Source organism: Leptonotus elevatus, chromosome 21 (genome assembly GCF_054856555.1).
Source record: "Leptonotus elevatus isolate MCC_2025b chromosome 21, RoL_Lele_1.0, whole genome shotgun sequence".
In the NCBI taxonomy this organism is placed as follows: domain Eukaryota; kingdom Metazoa; phylum Chordata; class Actinopteri; order Syngnathiformes; family Syngnathidae; genus Leptonotus; species Leptonotus elevatus.
Window position 1 is genome coordinate 13,985,716 of NC_141259.1, and position 20,724 is coordinate 14,006,439.

The 20,724-nt window shown below is 45.4% G+C and overlaps 2 protein-coding genes across 5 annotated transcripts in view; one reads left to right on the top strand and one right to left on the bottom strand.

Moving 5' to 3' along the window:
* Window positions 1-16,335, top strand: part of asap1b (ArfGAP with SH3 domain, ankyrin repeat and PH domain 1b) — a 37,820-nt gene extending 21,485 nt beyond the window's left edge. Inside the window, exons 10-29 of one of the 4 annotated variants that reach the window (XM_086065589.1) lie at window positions 584-684; window positions 1,683-1,752; window positions 3,294-3,381; window positions 3,470-3,518; window positions 5,153-5,319; window positions 6,364-6,497; window positions 7,005-7,096; window positions 7,172-7,358; window positions 7,526-7,611; window positions 8,613-8,728; window positions 8,808-8,875; window positions 9,104-9,211; window positions 9,294-9,522; window positions 11,232-11,300; window positions 12,472-12,639; window positions 13,008-13,086; window positions 13,378-13,442; window positions 13,533-14,074; window positions 14,542-14,664; window positions 14,825-16,335. In XM_086065589.1, coding sequence (XP_085921715.1) covers window positions 584-684; window positions 1,683-1,752; window positions 3,294-3,381; window positions 3,470-3,518; window positions 5,153-5,319; window positions 6,364-6,497; window positions 7,005-7,096; window positions 7,172-7,358; window positions 7,526-7,611; window positions 8,613-8,728; window positions 8,808-8,875; window positions 9,104-9,211; window positions 9,294-9,522; window positions 11,232-11,300; window positions 12,472-12,639; window positions 13,008-13,086; window positions 13,378-13,442; window positions 13,533-14,074; window positions 14,542-14,664; window positions 14,825-14,899 — 2,616 coding nt within the window. In that variant the 3' untranslated portion in view covers window positions 14,900-16,335. The remainder of the gene's footprint in view (window positions 1-583; window positions 685-1,682; window positions 1,753-3,293; window positions 3,382-3,469; window positions 3,519-5,152; window positions 5,320-6,363; window positions 6,498-7,004; window positions 7,097-7,171; window positions 7,359-7,525; window positions 7,612-8,612; window positions 8,729-8,807; window positions 8,876-9,103; window positions 9,212-9,293; window positions 9,523-11,231; window positions 11,301-12,471; window positions 12,640-13,007; window positions 13,087-13,377; window positions 13,443-13,532; window positions 14,075-14,541; window positions 14,665-14,824) is intronic. The other 3 variants (XM_086065591.1, XM_086065590.1, XM_086065592.1) reach the window with 3 other exon arrangements.
* Window positions 16,336-17,127: 792 nt separating this feature from the next.
* eef1a1l3 (eukaryotic translation elongation factor 1 alpha 1, like 3) lies at window positions 17,128-20,091 on the bottom strand. The gene is made up of 7 exons (XM_086065593.1): window positions 19,930-20,091; window positions 19,657-19,836; window positions 18,639-18,935; window positions 18,037-18,187; window positions 17,689-17,945; window positions 17,392-17,626; window positions 17,128-17,304 (listed from the first exon to the last, which is right to left on the bottom strand). The coding sequence occupies exons 1-7, from the start codon at window positions 20,065-20,067 to the stop codon at window positions 17,213-17,215; spliced, it is 1,350 nt and encodes a 449-aa protein (XP_085921719.1). The 5' UTR covers window positions 20,068-20,091; the 3' UTR covers window positions 17,128-17,212.
* Window positions 20,092-20,724: the final 633 nt, after the last annotated feature.

The following is a 20,724-nucleotide window of genomic DNA, read 5'->3' on the forward strand; positions in this document are numbered from 1 at the left end:
CACGCACAGAAGATAATAAATGGTAGTTATATCCACTCAATTCAATTGATGTAGATTTAATTATGTATGTGTGAACTAAACTGGTTAGTGTTTGTTTACCTTAAAAGGGAATCGTTAGTGTGCTAATGCTAACCATTTAGCTTAGGCAATTTTTGTTGGTGTTTAATAATGAATATGTAAATAAGATGTTAATTAATAGAGTTGTTATATCATCCACTCAATTCAATTTACATTCAACATTAGTGGATTAACAAAAATAACTATATAAATAATTAAAAATTATTCGATTAAATTAAAAAAAATTTGATAGTGACAGCCGCATCGATGACAAGTCACAGCCTCGCCATTTGTCTTCTTATCTCAACTATTTGCATGATCGATTGCTACCATAATATGCCATATATATATATATTTTTTGTGTTGATGTACTAGTGTTACTAGTAAGTAGTAGTACTTGTAATATCTCTCAGCATTCCTGGCGCAATTTCTGAGCGAATGAGGGGATTTTTTGCCGCACGTTTGTGTGTAGTATGTCGCCGTGGAGTGGTGCAGGTTTCATTTTGCAATTTGTGCTCCCTTTTAGGACTCGCAGAGTAAGCAAGGCGGCTACAGCATGCACCAGCTGCAGGGCAACAAAGAGTTTGGTAGCGAGAAGAAAGGATACCTGATGAAGAAGAGCGACGGGTAAGGTCACCGCTGGGCCCTTGCACGGCCCACTCAGGGTTTACGTACTTTCGCAAGGCAACTAAAGTACACTCGTACCTCCATCACCCAACTTCCGAGTTTTTCCACATTTTTATTTATTTTTTACTTTGACTTGAAGCGCAAAGTAGAAATACGTGCATCTGTATGGTGGTAGTCAACTGGACTCACTTTAACAATAAGCTTGGCAGATAGTGAACAATTCATCCTTAAAGAGGCTGTTTGAAGGCACTCCCAGCTGAAGCTTCCTCTAAAACTAAAATATTTTAAACAACTACACCGTAAATGCCCTAGTAGATTTCCATTTAGCTCAATGTTAACCTATATTGAAAATGCAAATGACATGCTAACAGCTGACATCAGTAGTTTTAGAAACCTTTAAGCAGCAAATATTCCAAGACAAAAAGTAGAATAACACAGACGTACTCGTGCTTTGGCAACTGCGGGTTCGCCTGTTCATGGAAAAAATTCTGTCAACATTTTTTTAAATATACTTTTCAATTTTTGTGTGTGCGGGGGAGCAAACCCACTTTTCATGGAAAATATTGGCGGCATATCCTTATTCAAGAATTTTGGGGGGTTAAAATTATTTTTATTCGCTAATAATACACAGATTTTCACTATTCATTGGTAGTGCTTACAGATTCAGCCAATCAGAGCCTTGCTGTTGTTTTTTAAGTGTGTTTAAATTCCTGAAAAAAAAATCACTACTGTAAAATATTTAGATTAAAAAAAATAATAATAATTTCTATTTCTCCAATTTTCACTTATTGTGCAGCACATTGAACTGGATTGCAGCATTAAATGATGATGATGACACAAACAGTTCGGAACAAATTCAGCTCGTAACTGAAGGCTTTTTTTTTTTTTTGCTTGGTGGTTTGATGTGGGATTTTTCCACATTTTGTCCAATGTGCACTTCGGAGGAGAAAGGTTGAGCAAACTCAAAGCTCCCGTTGTCTCTTTTGCACCCCTCGCAGGCTGAGAAAGGTGTGGCAGCGCCGGCAGTGCTCGGTGAAGGGGGGCATCCTCACCATCTCTCATGCCACAGTGAGTGCGTGCATACACATACACACACATACAGGATCTCCCGGTACACCCCCCCCCCCCGATGTTCCCCCCTTCACGTGCAAGCATGCAATCTGGTGGAATTGACATAGATTGGTCGCCATGGCAACTCCATCCCCCCTCCTCCCTCTGCCTGCTGTTCCGGGATGACTCATCTGTGGATGTGCGTGCGTGCGCACTACGGCAACAGCAGTCCGCGCCTGTGCCGCAGCAGCCAAATTGGGGAATGGCTCGGGGTTTGTTTTTTTTTTCAAGAAGGAACGTGACAACCAAAATCTGGATGACGACGACGAGTCGGATGGACACTGCGACTGAGATCGCGTTTAAGGCGATGACATCATCGCTTTGTGCTAAAAGTAGCTCACTGGACGATGTTGGCAGCAAATGTGACCTGACATTTTTTTCCCCTCGTCTCTCGCACGCTCCAGTTAACTTATTCAAATGCTTCTTTGGGCTGAAATATAAAAGTCGCTTAACTTTTCATTAAATGGGACCTTTGATGCATTGTTTGTTGCAGCTTGAAGCAGTTTCCAGCTATCCCAGTAACATGTCTGGGACACGCTATTGTCAACCTTAGAATTAGCACAAAAATATTACAAACGTACAAAATTCCCCTTGAGGAATCACAGTGCGTATAATAAACTCCCCCCAAAATATTAGAAACGAATACAAAACCATTAGATGAATAATACACAAATATTACAAATTAATAATGAAGTCCTAATGACATGTCTGTGTTGGTCAAAATAAGTATTAAGCCAAAAGATTAGAAACTAATGCAAAATATTGGGGTGGGGATAACATATTTGAAGTAAAATACTCATATGACAGAAATAAATAAAATAATTTGACAAAAATATTAGATAACAAGCAGTTCCTGGTTGTCTTTACATGTTTGTGACAGGCCTTTTGTCAAAAATAATTAATGAAAATATTAGGAACATTTGACAAAAAAAAAATCCAAATAGTCATAAAATAATAAGACCAAAATACTACATAATAAACAGCACTGGGTGGGGGGGGGGGGGCTGGGGGGGGGGCATTACAACAAAAATGTGAGCAAATAAGACAAAATTTAGAAAATAAATACACAAATATTGGGAAAGAAAAAATACAAAATAATATTACAAGATGAGGACATTTTTATTAAAATGATAAATATGTGATGTGAGGAAAAATACATAATTTTAGGGGGGAAATGTCCGAGACATACAGCAAATAAGACAAATATATGAGCTAGTAAGCAGTTCCCATTTGTCTTAATAAATGAAATGCGCCTGTTTGGAGGGGGCCGGGTCGTGGGTCATGCAAATGAGCCACTCATTTCACCGAGCCCACGAAAGCCGAATATGGCGTCTAAAAAAGCCCTGACTTCAGTGGGTTCGAATCGTGAGAGCAGTGATAAAGACAAGAAATCATTTTCACTGGCAAAGGCAGCACTTCTACACCGTGTGCATGTGGCAAAATCCCGCCTGAATGACGGTGAGCAATGAATGTATTTCGACAAATCTTTTTCCTTGCAGTCCAACAGGCAGCCGGTGAAGCTCAACCTCCTCACCTGCCAGGTCAAACCCAGTGCCGAGGACAGGAAGTGTTTTGATCTCATTTCTCGTAAGTGTGCGCGCGCATCCCAAGTTGCACACATGAAAGTTGTCAATACTCCTTGTACGATTTAATTTACCTGTGTATCCTGCTCCAGATAACCGCACGTATCATTTCCAAGCCGAGGATGAGCAAGAGTTTGTCATGTGAGTAATTCCCGAAAATGTCCACAATTTTTTTTTCTAAATTCTAGTGATTCGAGAGTCAGGAATGATGAATGAATGCAAAGGTGTCCATTCAACATTCCCTACTCCCGAATCACTACAATTTAGAGGTGCAATATTTTTGTCGATTTTCTGTCTCATGTTACAGATCAGTGTAGCAGCTGAATCTCATAATCAGTTTATTTTAATTTGGGAAAAAAATCCTGTTTTTGAATAAATGGATGGAAAGGATCTTTTTTATTCATTAAAAACTGATTAATCAATTAATCAAAAGAAAAATCGACATTTTTATCAATTGTTAAAATAATCTTTAGGTGCAGTCTAAACAGAGTTACCAAAATAGCAAGATTTGCCCAAATTAGGGTTTACTTGAAATAAAAAGAGATTACTTAAAAATCCACAATGTCATGAAAGTCTGTGAGCTTAATGCTAACATATAATGGGAAATGCCGTAGATGGGTTCACAGATACTAGCATTAATGTTACACAGTAATTGTAAACAATTGCTGAACGTAGCATGTTCTTCTTTTTCTTTTTGTTATTTCTACTTCTTCCACTGACTCTCTTCCAGTAGCGCTCATGATGTGGTACTACACTGATGGCAACTCAAATTGGGACTTATGCTGTACCCCCCCCCCCCCCCCCCCAAAAAAAAAATAACAACTTAAAATTCATGCTACTGGTTGGCTGTGAAGGACGAACTTGGATATAGCGGCAAACAGTACACGGCAGTAGAGTGGAAAAACTCGAGGCTTCAAATGCGAATGAAGCACTTGGACCCGCCTTGTAAAGTCCAGTCCTAAATGATAAGCTTGAGTGTTGACTGTATCTTTGAGGCCTTCCTGTTGGCGTTTTCCCTACCTGACGTCTTTGGTGGATGCCGCGCTTGACGGCGTTCCTCTGGGATTGGTGCCGCGACGGCTAGCGTTCCCTCGCCGTCACGCACATTGTCAGCAAAGCGGCGGCGTCTTGTGCAGCGTGTTTGATGAAATATTCAGTGTTCCCCAGCAGCAGCCAGCCCTCCCCGTCCCTCAATTAGAGGCACGTTTTTTTTTTCTTCTTTCACTTCCACGCACACACATCTCTTGCGGTGTTTGCGAGCAGATTGTGCCATGTCGGGAACGGCAGGACGCCATGTTTGAAAGGCAGGCGTGGTGTTTCCCATCTGTGCTCTAGAAAAGCCCGAGTGTGCCAATGGTCTTTTGTGTGTCTTAACCTCGTTTGTATTTGCAAAAAAAAAAAAAAAAAAAAAAATCTCCAGACTGCTTGTAGATTTTGGCTTCATCATGAGAATAGTAATGACTCCCACTGGCCACAAGATTAGGCACACCTGCGCAAACATGCCATGATTCTGCATTTGCAACAAGAATGCTCACTTTTTGTATGAATGGAACGTAAGCATAAGTTTATTATGGTTCAGTTCCTGGTCTGTAACATGTCAGAAAATCGGCAAAAATATGTTTTTCCAAAATCAAAGCAAATGTCTTATTTTGATTCAAGACAAAAGAAAATCAGTCTGCTTCCATAGTGGATTGCAGAAATTTGAGAATATTTACTGTTGAAGGAATTTCAACTCAAACGGTGAAAGTGACTAATTCAGCGCGTTGTACCCGCAGCTGGATCTCGGTGCTGACCAACAGCAAGGAGGAAGCCCTGAACATGGCCTTCCGCGGCGAGCAGAGCAGCGGCGGCGAGGACGGCCTGGAGGATCTCACCAAAGCCATCATCGAGGACGTGCTGCGCATGCCGGGCAACGAGCTGTGCTGCGACTGCGGCGCCGCAGGTGCATCCCCCCCCCCCCCAAAAAAAACAACCTCTTATGCATTTCAAGACATCACCCCCCACCACCCCCATCGTTACGTCACGTTGTTATATAAATCACACATGCAACTGAGAGAGGCCTGCTCGCATTGTTTCCATTTTGATCGTAATCCATCACTGCTGTTAAGTGCAGCTGGAATGAGAGGCGGCCATCTCATCCAAATTGTTTGACCTCCGCACGCGGATTTCATCAGCGCCGCAGCCGTTCATCATGCTCAACATGTGACCGCCGCCTCACATCTGGACACGGGCGCCTCCCTGCATGCATGTGTGACTCACTGCTTTCGCTTTCTCTCTCTCTCTCTCTCTCTCTCTCTCTCTCTCTCTCTCTCTGTGTGCACACACCGCAAGATGAGCTCAAAAGAGCTGAGCTGTCCTTTTCAAATGTCCCACATTACACCAAAACATCAGGCGGCGCTGCCATTAAAGTCAGTCACTGCAGTGGAAAAGGGGGGAGGGGGGGGGAAGGTTTAAAAATAAATACTTGGAAATTAGAGGTATAGCTTGATAGCAAAATCGCCACATCTCCAGTGTTAGATTAACACTGAGTAGTGTTAAATCTAACACTAGAGAAGTGTTTATATGTGTCTACACCAATGAGTGTAAATCTGACACTTTTCAAAGTGTTACTTTTTTTTTTACACTTAACCAGTGTTAATTCTACACTGTATAGTGTTAAAAATCAACACTGGTAAACACTGAGTAGTGTTACTCCGGCCTTGGATTGACCTCACGCCCTCAGGGTCGGGAGACGACCATTCTACCACTGAGCCATCTAACACTGACATATTTGCCATGTAGAACCACTTTTGAAGGAATGCAGATTATATGTATCAAAAGTACTACTGGTATCGGTATCAGTTGAGTTCCACATCTGTCTGTGTGAGAATCCTCCTTCGGTCGTTAGGCATCGCCACGGCGACCGTCAAGTGCATTTGAAGCAGCTGACGCACGGCGGCGTGTTTATGTTGACGTGCTGACATGTTGATGTGTCGCTGGCTTGTAGATCCAAAATGGCTGTCCACCAACCTGGGCATCCTGACGTGCATCGAGTGCTCGGGCATCCACCGAGAGATGGGCGTGCACATCTCCCGCATCCAGTCCATGGAGCTCGACAAACTGGGGACCTCGGAACTCTTGGTAGGCGGCGGCGGCGACGCGGGGACACATTAAAAAGTCCAAGCTGATTGTATGATGTCATGTCAATATGCAATTGGCTTAGCAAAAAAAATGCTTGCAATATCTCAACATTTTTTAAAGTAAAGACAATTTGCAATTTTGCCATTAGAGCAAGGAACGTGAACACATTTGTTTTTGTGGGCCACAAAAAATGAAACTAAAATAAAAGCTATATATTAACTATATATATATTTTGAAAAGTCTATTTTAAATATAGAAATATTTTAATTTCCTGCATGTTCTCTTATTGTTTTTTTCAATTGATATGAATCATTAGTTCGGAAAAATGTGGAATATTCGGTCTGCGCTCAAGTTCCCAAAAATGGATTCCAGAATTTTTCTTCGCTCATATACATAATGATAACACTTTGCATAATAAAAACAAATGTGTGGTTTTCTTCTGTAGCGGCATTTCAAAATGTCTTATCTCTTCCAACTTCAATGTCAACTTGTTTTTTTCTTTTTCAGCTGGCCAAGAACATCGGGAACAGTAGTTTCAACGAGATCATGGAGGGCAACCTGCCGTGCCCTTCGCCCAAGCCCGGCCACTCCAGCGACATGTGAGTACACGAAGGAAGGCGTCACTGTAGCCGCCGCCGCCGCCGTCCCGCCAACGTTCTTGTCGCCTCCGCCAGGACGGTGAGGAAGGAGTTCATCAACGCCAAGTATGTGGACCACAAGTACGCCCGCAAGACGTGCTCGTCGGCGGCGGCCAAGATGATAGATCTGTACGAGGCGGTGCGCGCCCGCGACCTGCTGGCCCTCGTGCAGGTCTACGCCGAGGGCGTGGAGCTCATGGAGCCTCTGCCCGAGGCCGGCCCGGTTAGTACCGGCGCCATCTTTAGAAAAAAATTTTTTTTCCTGACGCCATTCATCCCATTTCAAGTGAAATTTGTGTCAACTCAACTGCAGTGCCCGCTCATCCAGCCAGCAGCATTTATTTTATTTTACGAGCCATTTTTGTCCACTGTTGCCCCGCCCCCCTGCAGGAAACCGGAGAGACGGCGCTGCACTACTCGGTCCGGACGGCCGACCAGACCTCGCTGCACCTGGTGGACTTCCTGGTGCAAAACAGGTAAACTTCTTGTGGATGCGGAGGGAAAAAAAAGTGACGCGCAAAGTAGCGATTGGCAGTCGGTGCGGACAAGGCGGCGCAATCCGAGCTTCACTGCGGTTCCCACGAGGCAAAGAGAAGTGGGTCAAGCGGCGATGGAATCCAATCTCTTCTCGCAGCCTTACCGCATGCGCAACGCGGCGTTTTATTTTGCCACGTTTCAACGAGCAAGGGTCTGGAACCACATCAAATCACAATATCACCCACTTGCAATTACAGCTTTGAAAATACAGGGTGTTTCATAAAATGTGATATTTCAGATGCAAATATGACAGAAACGACATCAAACAGGCTTAACATTTTACAATATGAGATTTATTTCTCCAAATTTGATCGAAAATTTCAAAGATATGGGGATTTCATAGCCTGATGTATTACAGAGGCCTTGAACTGTTGGTGAAATAGTGAAAATCAGCATACAATTACATTTGGAAGAAAAAAAAAAGAAAGAAAAATAAACCCAACCATTCTTGAATAAGTGGGGATAAAATACCAGAAACAAACATTGTTTCCACCCCGAAAAAAGGCAAAAAAACTTTTAATAAATAATTTTTTAAAAATCCTCAACTAGGTGAATCCACGTGTATGATGGGATGCACTCCATTTAGAAATATTTGGATTAAATAACTTTTTACAGTTAACGCAATCTGTTTTATTTTTAAACAAAATACAGAATATTTGGTGCAAGAACGAACCTTTACCATGTAAAGTTAAAATAAATAAATAGCTCAGCTCGGCTGCATGTCTTATTCAAGATGCGTATTTGTCATATGTACAGTAAAAAGTCGATCGATCGCAATGAGCACTGAAATTGTTGCTTTCCCTTTCAAAGCCAAAACAACCATGTTTGAAAATGACTTCGTGTTGGCTGCCGATGATTCAACTCAGTCAATTCCTAGTTTTTGTCTTTCAGCGTCATCTCAACCGGTTGACCAAGTGATTTTGTGTTTTTTACGTTGCAGCGGTAATCTGGACAAGCAGACGGAGTGGGGCAACACCGCCCTCCATTACTGCTGCATGTACGAGAAGCCCGAGTGCCTCAAGCTGCTCCTCAGGGGCAAACCGGCCACCGACATCAGTGAGTGCGCCCCCGCGCAGGTCCGAGCTCATGCGTCGCCTCGCGTAACTAACCGTCGGTCGCCATGTCCCCTCCTCAGCCAATCAGAACGGGGAGACGGCGCTGGACGTTGCCAGGCGACTGAGGAACGCTCCGTGCGAGGAGGCGGTGAGTGTTGGAGGCCTTACAAAAGGAGTTTCACGAAGGGGGGGGGGGGGGGGGGGGGGGTTTACTATCAATGGAAATATTTAAATGGGGGGAAAAAAGTTCTCCATTCTAAGACATTTTTACTCTGTCCAAATGGAGGCCCATCCGGATTGTGGTCGTTATTTGTGAAGACGCTGTTCCTTGGCGGAGGTTTTTGCTGCCATTGAACGCGATTGCTTTGTTTGTCAGCTGGTGCAGGCGGCCGAGGGTAAATTCAACCCTCACATCCACGTGGAGTACGAGTGGAGCCTCCGGCTGGAGGAGATGGACGAGAGCGACGACGACCTGGACGACAAGGTGCCCGACGGCGCCGTTCGCTTTGCGTCGCGACGGTTTGAGCGCCCTTTGACGCCGCCTCGTCTCGCGTGTCGTCCCGCAGCCCAGTCCCATCAAGAAGGACCGGTCGCCGCGTCCGCAGAGCTTCTGCCACTCGTCCAGCCTGTCGCCGCACGACAAGCTCTCGCTGCCGGGCTTCATCAGCCAGCGCGACAAGCAGCAGCGGCTGTCCTACAGCGCCTTCACCAACCAGATGTACAGCGCCTCCACCGACCTCACGTCCTCGCCCGTGGCCGACGGCCCGCCGCTGCCGCCTCGGAGCCTGGGCAAAGGTTCGCGCCGCCGCCGTCGCCGCTGCCGCTCATATCGGTCATTTGCACTTTTTTTTTTTCTCCCCGACACAAAATGTAAACTTCTCATCACTAATGTGACGGCCAGCTTTTGTGTTCAGAATAATAGCAGTGATTTGACCGGTTGGAGAGTGGAATTGTAGAAACTGTAGATTGTGTAGACTGAATCCGCAGGTGGCTTAAGTGGCGACGGCCATCAGGTAGATGGAAATATCAAAGTTTCTTCATGAGCTAGCATCATTTTTCTCTGGCATGAAAGCCACCACAGCCGTTGATGGAGAAAGAAAACCGCCGGCGTGCTAACAGTCCTCCAACGTGTGCCAAGTGACAGACATCAATTTGGGGACATGGAAATGTTAGCTAAGCTAGGCTTGGTTACTTAGATCAATTAGGTTAGTTAACATCTATGGGTGAAGAATAAACAATTGTGACGCTGTGAGAAGACAGAAAAGCAATCGGAGGCAGCCCGTTCTGAGCCGACTGCATGACCCTTTTGAAGCACACTGCTACTCTTCTGAACACATAATTGTGCAGTACTGTACCTCAAATTCCACTTTTAGGAGTCCTCCCTAGCACAGGGGGGCGCCGTTGATGTTGTTGAACCCTTGAACATACTTGAGTTGTCATTGAATTCATTTGGAAAGTCTTATTTTTCCTCAAATCAAACGGGGAACTTTCACTTGTTTCGCATCACAATCAAGATCGTATGCAAATAATTTAAGAACAAACATAAATAGGAAATGAACCCCTGCAAAAATATCTTTTTTTAAATGTAGGTTCTCACAAAAAAAATGGTCACATAATTTTTTGCAATTAAATTTGAGAATTTTCTGGGGAAATCGACCTTTTGAACTGAAGGTCATTAATATTTGTAGAATTTAGACAACAGTACGAAATATTAATTAAAAAATTGGGGGGGAAACAATACAAGTAATATTTTGCAGTTAAAATTTCAGGAATTTCATGGACAGATAAATCTATTCAAGGGCGCTCATGCTAAAAGAAAAAAAAATCTATAAAAAATTGGTGGTGTTTGATACCACTTTTTTTTCCAGACTGATACCAGTTTGAGTACTCAAACCCTTGATTGGTCACCGGTGCCAAATACCGATGTCACTAGTTATTTTTATAGATAAAATTTCCCCCCCAAAAAACAATGACAGATCATTTTAAAGAAAGACTCAGTTATCCCAATATGGCGTTTTTCCTTAAAATTGCATGAAATTAATGGTGATTTTCTATTCTTCTCATTCCTGATCGTAAAACGACCACAAGAAGGGGTATCGGCCGCTGTCGCAAGTACAGATAACTTGAAATAAAGCCTGATTTCAGCCCGATGCCGATACCTGGTGTTGATACTCGCCCATCCCTATTTAAAATACTTGCAAATTCCATTTCAACCCCGGGCAATTTGTACAGTGAGGCTTAAATGAAAGTTCAAGCCGAAGCGATGGAAACAAGTGTTGGCGTCTGCTGTTTGCTTGGAGTGTCAAATAAGTGTAGCAGCAACGGAAGCACGCTTTATTTTGTGGCGTGTGTGTAGAGGAGCAGCTCCTTGCTCTTGCTTTTGAACCCCCCCCCCCCCAAAAAAAAAGAGAAAATCATGCAGAGTTGCTCTCCCACGCGCCTCCTCCTCATCTCGCTCTCTTTTTTCTTTGTCTTCTTTTCCCCCTCCTTTTTGATTCTTTCAGCTCCACACTTGGCATTCCTCGGCTCTCATTCGCACTACGCCACACTGGCTGGCACTCGACCATACATCCGTGAATATTTGACTTCATTTGACTTCGACCCGCTCGCCCCTCACCCGCCCGTCGCCCCCCCTCACGCGGGCGACCCGCTGTTTGGCCGCGTTTGCAGCTCGCCGAGCAAAAAAGGCCAGCGGCCGAAAAAAGGGAGATGATCAGATTGGAGCTTTTTCCTTGAGCTGTAAACGCGAGCCGCAGCCGCAGCCGCTCGCTCTCGCTCTCGCTGGCTGAGCTCTCTGGTAGCCGCTTTCTTCCCACTTGAGCACAAAAAAAAAAAGCGAAACCACGTGCACAAACGATACTAATAAGAATAATACTTTCATGATGATGATGATGATGATGATGACTTACATTTGCAGTGGAACTCCTAGACATTTTTTTCGCCACAGGAAAGTGTCACCTTTATTCGTTCTACACTGCAGTCGACACATTTTTCAACAACTCAGCTGATGAGTTCACATGCAGCAGCAGTTTGCCAAATTGGCAATATTTCATCAAACTCCCAGCTCAAGTTTACTCGTAAACTCAACTGAAAACAAAGACGGTTACACCTCTTAAAACAAGCAAACGTATGTGGACTTTAGAATGGCCCACTAGCTTAATGCTAAAATGAATGGAAAATGCTATTGACATGCTTACAGTTGCTTCTCAAATAGGGGGGCGGGCGCATGTGACTTTAAGTAGCTTTTTTTTTTTTTTTTTTTTTTTTTGGAAAGTGTAATTGCACATCCACGACAGTAGGTGGCAGTAGCGCTCTCATTGTCATAGAGTGTCAAAAAGGTATACTTAGAACCATTTTATAAACAAATGATAATATTTATAGCCGTGGGGGTGGGGGGGTTGAAACAAAATAGTCAAGATTTCACAACCCTTTAAGCAACGGATATATGAAGGGAAATCATTTAAATGTGAAATATATCACATTAGAATGTGAAACTTATCTCGTGAACTTTTACCGTGAACTTGCTGACGCTTCCGGCAAAATGCTGGTGAGGTATAACGCTTCCGCTCTCTCCTCTGAGACAAAACAAACTACTTCCGTATTTCTCTGCTGCTCCTCTTCCTCATGATTTTCATCTCCTCCTTGAACTTGTGACGTGGGGGTGGCGGGGTGGGGTGGGGGGGGGGCTACTAGTTGTGCTGGTATGCCGGTGCTGACGTATTGTGTGTATTATCGCTCCCCCAGCTGCTCCGGCCGCCGCCAACTCTACACTCACGGCGGGAGGCAGCGCCACCCTGTCCAAGAAGAGGCCGCCGCCCCCGCCGCCCGGCCACAAACGCACCCTGTCCGACCCGCCCGGCCCGCTCTGTCACGGCAGAGGGGGCCCGTACGGGGGGCAGACGCAAGCACACGGTACCCAATAGGACCACACCTTGACACTGCGCCCTAACAAATACGCTTCGTTCCACGCTCGGGACGCAAAACATCTCAAATTGGTTTCCCTTTTTGACAGGAATGCAAGTAGAGTAAGTAGAATGCTAATGCTAACGGGACGTGATTGTGAATCGCGAGCGGCCACCGTGACGCCCGATCGTCTCTGGGTGCACGGAAAGCTCAGCCAGATAACCCCTCCCCCCCCTCCCCCTTCCATCCCTTGGTTCTGTTTGGTCATCCCGGCACGTTGACTGACTTGGTTTGTGTGAGCCGAAGGGCGAGCGTGCGCGGCGGGCATTTGTAACGTGTGTGTCGTGTGTTTGTGGCCGCGCTTGGCGACGCTCTAGGAAGCGACTCCACGCCGCCTCCCATCAACAAGATGTCGCCCGTCTCCAACAAGTTTGAGGGCATCCCGCAGCAGCAGAGGTAAGATGCACACTTTCGCGGTCATTCATTTTTGTGTCTAATTTGGGTTTCAAGACAGACTTTCAATTGTCAATCAATTTTTGACAACTGACTGGGTTTGTAGTGTTTTGAGATCGGCGTCAGCGTTCTAACAGGTTAGGGTTTTCCAGTCAGGGTATTTGGGTATCAAATTCTCATTTAGTGTCTGCTTTATGGTTTGCAGCGTTTAGGTGTACCTAATGAACTGTCCAATAAGTGTTACTGAAGCTTTGATTGTAACTTTTAATAATAAATACAAAACAAACCTTGCAGTACGACTTCAAGCAACACAAAGTCCACACTTGGTCCAAGGGTTCTTCCCAAACTACCTCAGAAAGGTGCGCTTTATTATTATTATTATTATTATTAACAACATCATGATGACTACTATTTTTAGCATTACTGACTGTGTGTGTGTGTGTGTACAGTGGCGTTGCGCAAGATCGACACCATCCACCACCCCTCCGTGGACAAAGCCGGCCTCCCCCCTGAGGTCTTCCAAAAGTCCCCGCCGGGGACAGACACCCCGCAGAAGGCAGCAGCCCCGGAGCGGCCACAGCCCGGCGACCCGCCACCCAAGCCGCAACCGGCCGAGCTGCCGCCCAAGCCCGGGGAACTCCCACCCAAGCCGCAGCTCTCCGACCTGCCGCCCAAGCCGCAGCTGGGCGACCTGCCGCCCAAACCGCAGCTCAAGGACCTGCCGCCCAAGCCCCACTTGGCGGACGCGCCACCCAGGCCGGGGGCGAGCGAGGCGTCCCCGCGTCCGCCGGGGGACTCGCTGGCCAGGCCCCAGACGCAGCCGCCTCCGCCGCCGCAGCCGCAGCCGCCGGACTCGCCGTCACCCGATCGGCCCACCATGCCGCCGCCGCCGCCGCCGCCGCTGCAGCAGCAGCAGGGCGTTGACGATGCCGAGGGGACCTCACCCGGGACCTCTGAGACCCCCGTGCCCCTGCCCAGGAAGATCAACGCGGTACATATCCTGTCATCACATCATAATTCAGTTTTTTAGACTTCTGTAAATGTATATTTAAAAAATATATATTATTATATTTTGCAACATTATAAAGTAGCAAATTAACGACAATTTTTTTTTAATTTTTGCAACATTATAAATTGGCAATTTTGTGAGAAAAAAAGTCACAAATTTGTGAGAAAAAAACTTGAATTTTTGCCACATTAGAACGTTGCGGGGGGCAGCTAAAACCTGGCAGTCCACCAGGCTTATAAAGCACTAGGGGAAACCCTGAAGTAAATAAAATGCACATCTTGGTTAATTTTTCTAAAGTGCAGTTAGACCCGACTCCGGATAAGTGGTAGAAAATGGATGGATGGATGTTAGAAATGGAACATGAAAAAAAGTGAAGTCCTGCAAATGCTTCCGACGCCATCCCGCTGCCGGTCGTCCTCAAAAGTGGCACTTGCGTGTTTGTGTTCCAGGGGAAGAGCAAGGCGCGGCGCGTGAAGACCATCTACGACTGCCAGGCCGACAACGACGACGAGCTGACGTTCGCGGAGGGCGAGGTCATCGTGGTGACGGGCGAGGAGGACCAGGAGTGGTGGGTGAGTCTGCGCCGAAGCGGCTTTGCGCAATTCGTATGCTTCCAAGTTCGCCCGGCAACAAGTTTCCCGGTTCTAATCCTGGGCGGGTAGGCTTTCCGATTGAGGGTTAGGGTACAAAGCGGGGGCGATGGGCTGACGGTGCGTATTTTGTCCCTTGCAGATCGGTCACATCGAGGGCGAGCCAGAGCGGAAGGGCGTCTTCCCCATGTCCTTCGTGCACATCCTCAGCGACTGACCGCAAGCCAACCTCGCCAAACCTTTGCACTACCACAAAAATACACACAAGCAAAAGTCAAATAGGCGGGAAAGGCTCGTCCGTGCTGTACAAAGAATGTGCGTAACCCCCCCCCCCCCCCCCCATGCGATAGTACCTTCAAGCCCCCCCCCCCCCCGATATTATAAAGCGGCAACCTCCCAGCACTTAGCTATCTGTTCACGCTATGTGTATATACGTTTGTAAATAGATGGATCGGTGTGTCCGCTGTACATACATGTTTTACTGTACAAACAAACAAACAAACAAAAAACATGCTATGGCACATTTGATCGGAATTTGCGTCCCCCCCCCCCCCTCCCGGCTTGCTGTGTGTTTACGCATCTTGTTTTATGGTAGACAAAGCGTTTTGCTGCCGCACCACCAAAAACAAAAAGTTCAGTATCTCGTTATGTGATCAAATCCAAATGAGGAAGTTCATGTTTGAATGTTTGAAATTTCACGGTTTCATTAGTAGATGTTAAAGTTCAAGTTATAAAGTGAGAAGTTCAGTTTCACAAAATTGATCCCAAACTTTGAACCAAAATGTTGCAGCTTTCTTCTGTACAGAAGAGGATTCTGACTTTATTCTCAAAATTCCGACTTTAAAGAGAGAATTCGGACTTTAAAGTCAGGATCTTTAGAATAATCTCAAAGTTCTCACAGAATTCTTACTTTAAAGTGAGAATTCTGAGATTAAAGTCAGAATTCTCACTTTAAATTCAGAATTCTGAGATTGAAGTCAGAATTCTCACTTTAAATTCAGAATTCTGAGATTGAAGTCACAATTCTGACTTTAAAGTTAGTTTAAAGTGATTTCATTTAAATTTATCCCGTTACAATGTGAGTGGTCGTTTTTGTTTTTAGCCAACAAACGGAACTGAACGTTCACGTTCACCAAATTGACCCCGTTACAATGTGAGTGGTCTTTTTTTTTGTTTTTTTGGTCTGGTGTGGCAGCAGTACGCTCGCGTCCCAACGTGCTACCGCCGCCGCCCGTGTTGACTTGACCTCCCCTCAGCCTCGTGCACGACTGGAACGCTCGTCCGCCTCGCGGTCTGAAGAGACTTGAGAGAGAGGACGCACCCCCAAGCCACTATTATCATTATTAGTATTATTGTTATTAAGAAGCAGTATTTAACGAAACAAAAAAAAAAAACGTCATGTCAGCAATAAAGTGTTGTCATTTTCCCCAACTTGTGTTGACGGCGTCGTAAGCGAGAAGACGACCAGCTTTTTTTGGATGGGAAAGCTGGTCAGGCGCTCGTCCGTGAGGAGGAGAAGCTGAGAGATGGTTGTGATGTTGTCGCCTGCTCCTCACTCACGTGCAGTTTGTCCCGTTGTTCAGGAAACAAAAAAAAAACACAAAAAAAACATTGTATCATTAAAGTGCTGTACTTCAAATCTCTCAACCTTTACTCCATTTCTGCACTTGGTTTTACTTTGACAACCCCCCCCCCCCACAGCACCCCAAAATATACAAAAAATAACTTTGCTAGCTAGCTGTGCTGCACTACAATTGCTCAACTTGGCATCGCAAATCACGCAGTTACTCAACTCGGTTTCTAGAGCATTTTAAAACCATCTTAAGATGGATCCCAGGGGCAGCAGATACAATGAAAACGGCAGAGGCCCCAGAATTCAACCCTGTGGAACACCATGTTTAAATTTGGTCAAATTTATTGTATGTTTAATTAACTTTTGGTTTTGCAAATCTGGTCACCCTTGTAAAGACGGCTTCATATCAAGTGCGAGTAGCGTAATTGACACGTGTTGACCTTCAAATTGCAGATACAAGCGATTTGAATATCCATTTAAAGACAAATTGATACATCTTAGAAATACCATCTATTTTACCGTTTGCTATTATGAGTGCAAAATGGCTGCCAGCTCTCTGGTGCATTGCAACCATGGCTCCCTCCAGTGGCATCAACAGTACAGACAGCTTGACATTTGTACTTTAAAAAATAAAAAGACACCAAAACTCATTTGTTGCATATTCAGCAATAGTCGAAAAGCGCAAAAAAAAAAAAATTGTGGTAGAATCAAGTCATTTGCTGGACCAATTTACTAAAACCAAACTTCGCATGATTTGCTTTTTAAACATTTCAAGTTCAACAGAACTTCCAGGACAAAACTTTGGTCAATAAATCATGTTTTATTTCAACTTTGAACCAAAATTCTGCAGCTTCTTCTGCAACTCAGGACTCAAGTCTCTTAAAGACAACAAATGAATTTGCAAACGGAACTGAAATCTTTCAATCACGTTTCTACCAGAAGAACTAAACTGCCAACTTATTTGGCTCCTTTGGAGCCTTTCTCCTTCTCCACCGACTTGATGACGCCGACTGCCACCGTTTGCTTCAAGTCTCGGGCAGCAAAGCGGCCTGCGGGAAAAAAAAATTGAGACCAGAAGAGTCACCGAAAGGTCACAAACTGACGACCTTCGCAATGGGACGGGGACGCGGGCTTACCGAGCGGCGGGTACGTGAAGAAGCTCTCCACGCACATGGGCTTGATGGGCACCAGTTTGACGGTGGCCGCATCACCCGACATCAACAGTTGGGGGCGCTCCTCCAGCTTGGCGCCCGTGCGCCGGTCCAGCTTCTCCTTCAGCTCTGCGAAGCGGCAGGTCACATGCGCCGTGTGGCAATCCAGCACCGGCGAGTAGCCCGCCTTGATCCGGCCCGGGTGGTTTAGAATGATCACCTGCCACACACAAGGTCAGGTCAGGTCCGCTTCTTTTTTTTGTACATTCGCGGGGTGCCAACCTGCGCCTCGAAGCTGTTGACGCTAGAGGGCGGGTCATGCTGGGCGTCGCCGGCCACGTCGCCACGTCGCAGGTTCTTGACGGACACATTCTTGATGTTGAAGCCCACGTTGTGGCCCGGTAACGCCGCGTCCAAACCCTGGTGGTGCATCTCGATGGACTTGACCTCTGCCGTCACCTTGGCTGGCGAGAAGGTCAGCGTCATGCCCAGCTTCAGGACGCCCGTCTCGATCTTGCCCACCGGAACCGTCCCCACGCCTGCCGATAAAAATGTGCCTCGTTGTCCACAACTTGGATTTTGGACAGATAATCCCAAGCGTCCCCGTTATTTTTTTAAGGCCTTACTTACCTCCTATCTTGTAAACATCTTGCAGGGGTAGTCGTAAAGGTTTACGGTGGGTGCGAACGGGCGGTGTAATCGAGTCGAGCACCTCCAGCAGAGTTCGCCCTCTCGCGTTGCTTTCTCGGCGACGCGCTTTACAGCCTTTGAACCACGACATCTAAGCAAATAAAAAAATTAATAAACAAAGGGATCTTTCCAAAAATGTTTGAAACTAGTTGAATATAAAGTTTGGCCAACTGGTTCAGCAGGGTAACAAGATGGCGTCCATATGTCATGTGACCAGCAGCAGACCAATCACAGACGCCATCTTGTTACCCTGCCGAAGCAGAGTTGGCCAAACTATCTACAGCTCTGAAACTAGTGGAACAAGGGCGACCTCTAGTGGTATGTGACAGAATCGCTCAATTAAATGTTCAAAACGTGTATATTGTTCCAGTACACTCAACTTTAATTGTTTTCAATTACAATTGCAGTTAATCATAATGGGTTCATTTTCAAACTTGTAGCTACATTATATTTAACTTTTAATAATTTACTCTTTTTTTTTTTCACCCCCCCACCACCAACATAACCAATTTTCATCTGGCTGTGCATTTTTTTTTGTTTACCTTCTGCGAGGCGCTGATCAAGTTGTCGCCGGTCCAGCCGGAGACCGGCACGAAGGGGACGCTGTTGGGGTCGTAGCCGATCTTCTTGAGGAAGCCTCCGACGGCACGCGCCACCTCGTTGAAGCGTCGCTGGCAGTAGGGCGGCTCGGTGGCGTCCATCTTGTTGACGCACACGATCATCTGCTTGACGCCCAGCGTGTACGCCAGCAGGGCGTGCTCGCGCGTCTGCCCGCTGCGAGACACGCCCGCCTCGAACTCGCCTTTGGCCGCCGACACCACCAGCAGCGCTACGTCTGCCTGAAACGGGTTTTGGATTTTGTTTTAAGTCTCTTGACAATTCGCCAGCTGCAACCGAGTGCAGTTCAGTTGCAATTCCACTTGAGTGATCGGAACAATTTGGTTTTTAAAATAAAATAACATTCAACTCAAACGTCTAATTTATGTTTAGTTCTTTATTTTTATTAAACTGATAGTCAAGAGCAGGATTCAGTTTATTTTATTTCGATTTTTTTTCTCCATTTTAGTTTAGTACTTTGATTTATCTAAAAATAGAATACTTGATTAAATTGAATGTTTTTATTGTATTCAAGACAAGCATTTTTGGTTAAGTTTCACACTGAAAAAAACTTTTAAAATAAACATTCAAGATTCAATGCAACTTTCTTCGATTAGTGTTTTTTCTAGATTTGAACACTAACAAAACGTTTTTAAAATTTGATGTCAAGTGCATTGGTTGTACGTGATTAAAATGTGCCAAACTGATGTCATTTTCCCCCCACTTAAATGTCAGTTGACTACATTTGAATAAGCCAATCAGAGTACACTGATGTCATATTCTATACCCGTCACAGCCAATAGGGGGCAGTGCTGGAACCATTTCTTATTTGGTTCTCAACCAGCTTTTATCCTCTTTTTTTTTCTCATCTCCGCTCAAGAAAGCTCCCTTGAAAACACGATTAAAAAAAAAAAAAAAAAAAGATTAAATGACGAGGGGTCAAACTAAGGTCACGCGTCCCACCTGCGAGGTACCCGTGATCATGTTCTTGATGAAGTCTCGGTGTCCGGGCGCGTCGATGACGGTCATGCAGAAGTTGCAGGTGTTGAACTTGAGCAGCGAGATGTCGATGGTGATTCCGCGCTCGCGCTCGGCCTGCAGCTTGTCCAGCACCCACGCGAACTTGAACGAGCCCTTGCCCGCCTCGTCGGGGTGGGGGACACACACAAAATAGCACAGTCAGCGCCAATCGAGTCCCCTTGAAAATTGGGGGTCCGCGTCCTGCATGGGGCCTACCTGTGCCGCGGCCTTCTCAAACTTTTCCAGCTTCCTCTGGTCCACGCTGCCGCATTTGCAGAGCAGGTGGCCCGTGGTGGTGGACTTGCCGCTGTCCACGTGGCCGATGATCACCAGGTTGACGTGAGGCTTCTCCATGCTTGCAAAAAAACCCAAGATGCTGATGATGATGCTGCTGCTGCCGATTCGGTTCTCCTTCCACCTCCAACTCGCTTTGATGGATTTGGAAGCAGCCGCTCCTGAGAGAGGCTTTTATGGGCTGCTCGTTCAACTTATTGAAGTCAGGTGCGAAGCCTGGTTGCAACTCATTGGTTAAAATCAATCACGCTTCAATGTTACAGTCGCAATTAAAAAAAAAAAAAAAAGTCAATATGAGCAATCCACGTGGGTCAGAAATACTTTGGAACTGCATCTCACATTAATTATTGTTTAATTGTACTTTAAACTCTTTTGACTAGCATTTACTCGTATGTTTTTCTTATGTTAGTCTCATGCAAACTTGTTGCATTTTTTGTTGTTGTTGTTGTTGCTGGACACAGTATGAAGGAATTCCAAATAACGAAATCACACGACGTACCATCGCAACAGTCACAATTCGACAGACTGAGCGCATCGAATTATTTGCAGCACAGATAAACCAAGCAATGGAGTGTGATCACAGTCAGCTGATTTTATTGGAGAATATTATTATACTTTTTCAAAATACACATCAGCCACGGGTTTGCCAATTAAACACTGATAAACCCTTACTTCCATGAAACAATAAATGCTGTTCAGAATGAGGTCCTTATGCTG

Bases quoted from the DNA above. Each gene is read 5' to 3' on its own strand.
- eef1a1l3 (XM_086065593.1), bottom strand. From the start codon at position 20,067: ATGGAGAAGCCTCACGTCAACCTGGTGATCATCGGCCACGTGGACAGC. The intron at 19,837-19,929 runs GTAGGCCCCATG...CACCCCGACGAG, and splicing joins TTGAGAAGGCCGCGGCACAG to GCGGGCAAGGGCTCGTTCAA. The intron at 18,188-18,638 runs GTAAACAAAAAA...TTATTTGCTTAG, and splicing joins TGATCAGCGCCTCGCAGAAG to ATGTCGTGGTTCAAAGGCTG.